Genomic DNA, 216 nt, shown 5'->3' on the forward strand with positions numbered 1-216 from the left:
TTCTTTCTTTCTGTAGGATAAACCGAAAAATGATATACCTACTGATATTGTTCCTGTTAACCTCCTATTAGAAGTAAAGAAGTTATTAAATGGAATTAATAATCTACCTAAAGGTGTGGTTCCTCACATTAAGAAGTTCTTAGAAGAAGATTTTTCCTTCCAGACTATGCAGGTAACATCATTATTTCTCTTTAGTGCAGAAGTATGACTCTGTGA

General features: G+C 32.4%; 1 protein-coding gene across 5 annotated transcripts in view; it reads left to right on the forward strand.

The window, feature by feature from the left end:
• The window catches only part of Dzip3 (DAZ interacting zinc finger protein 3), a 113,359-nt gene that overhangs the window by 22,702 nt on the left and 90,441 nt on the right, over positions 1-216 (forward strand). For 3 of the 5 annotated variants that reach the window (XM_029567509.1, XM_029567510.1, XM_008841427.2), the window contains one exon: positions 17-172. In XM_029567509.1, the coding sequence (XP_029423369.1) occupies positions 17-172 (156 nt within the window). The remainder of the gene's footprint in view (positions 1-16; positions 173-216) is intronic. The other 2 variants (XM_029567511.1, XM_029567512.1) reach the window with 2 other exon arrangements.

The sequence above is a fragment of the Nannospalax galili genome, unplaced genomic scaffold (assembly GCF_000622305.1).
Source record: "Nannospalax galili isolate Female #2095 unplaced genomic scaffold, S.galili_v1.0 scaffold261, whole genome shotgun sequence".
Classification (NCBI taxonomy): Eukaryota; Metazoa; Chordata; class Mammalia; order Rodentia; family Spalacidae; genus Nannospalax; species Nannospalax galili.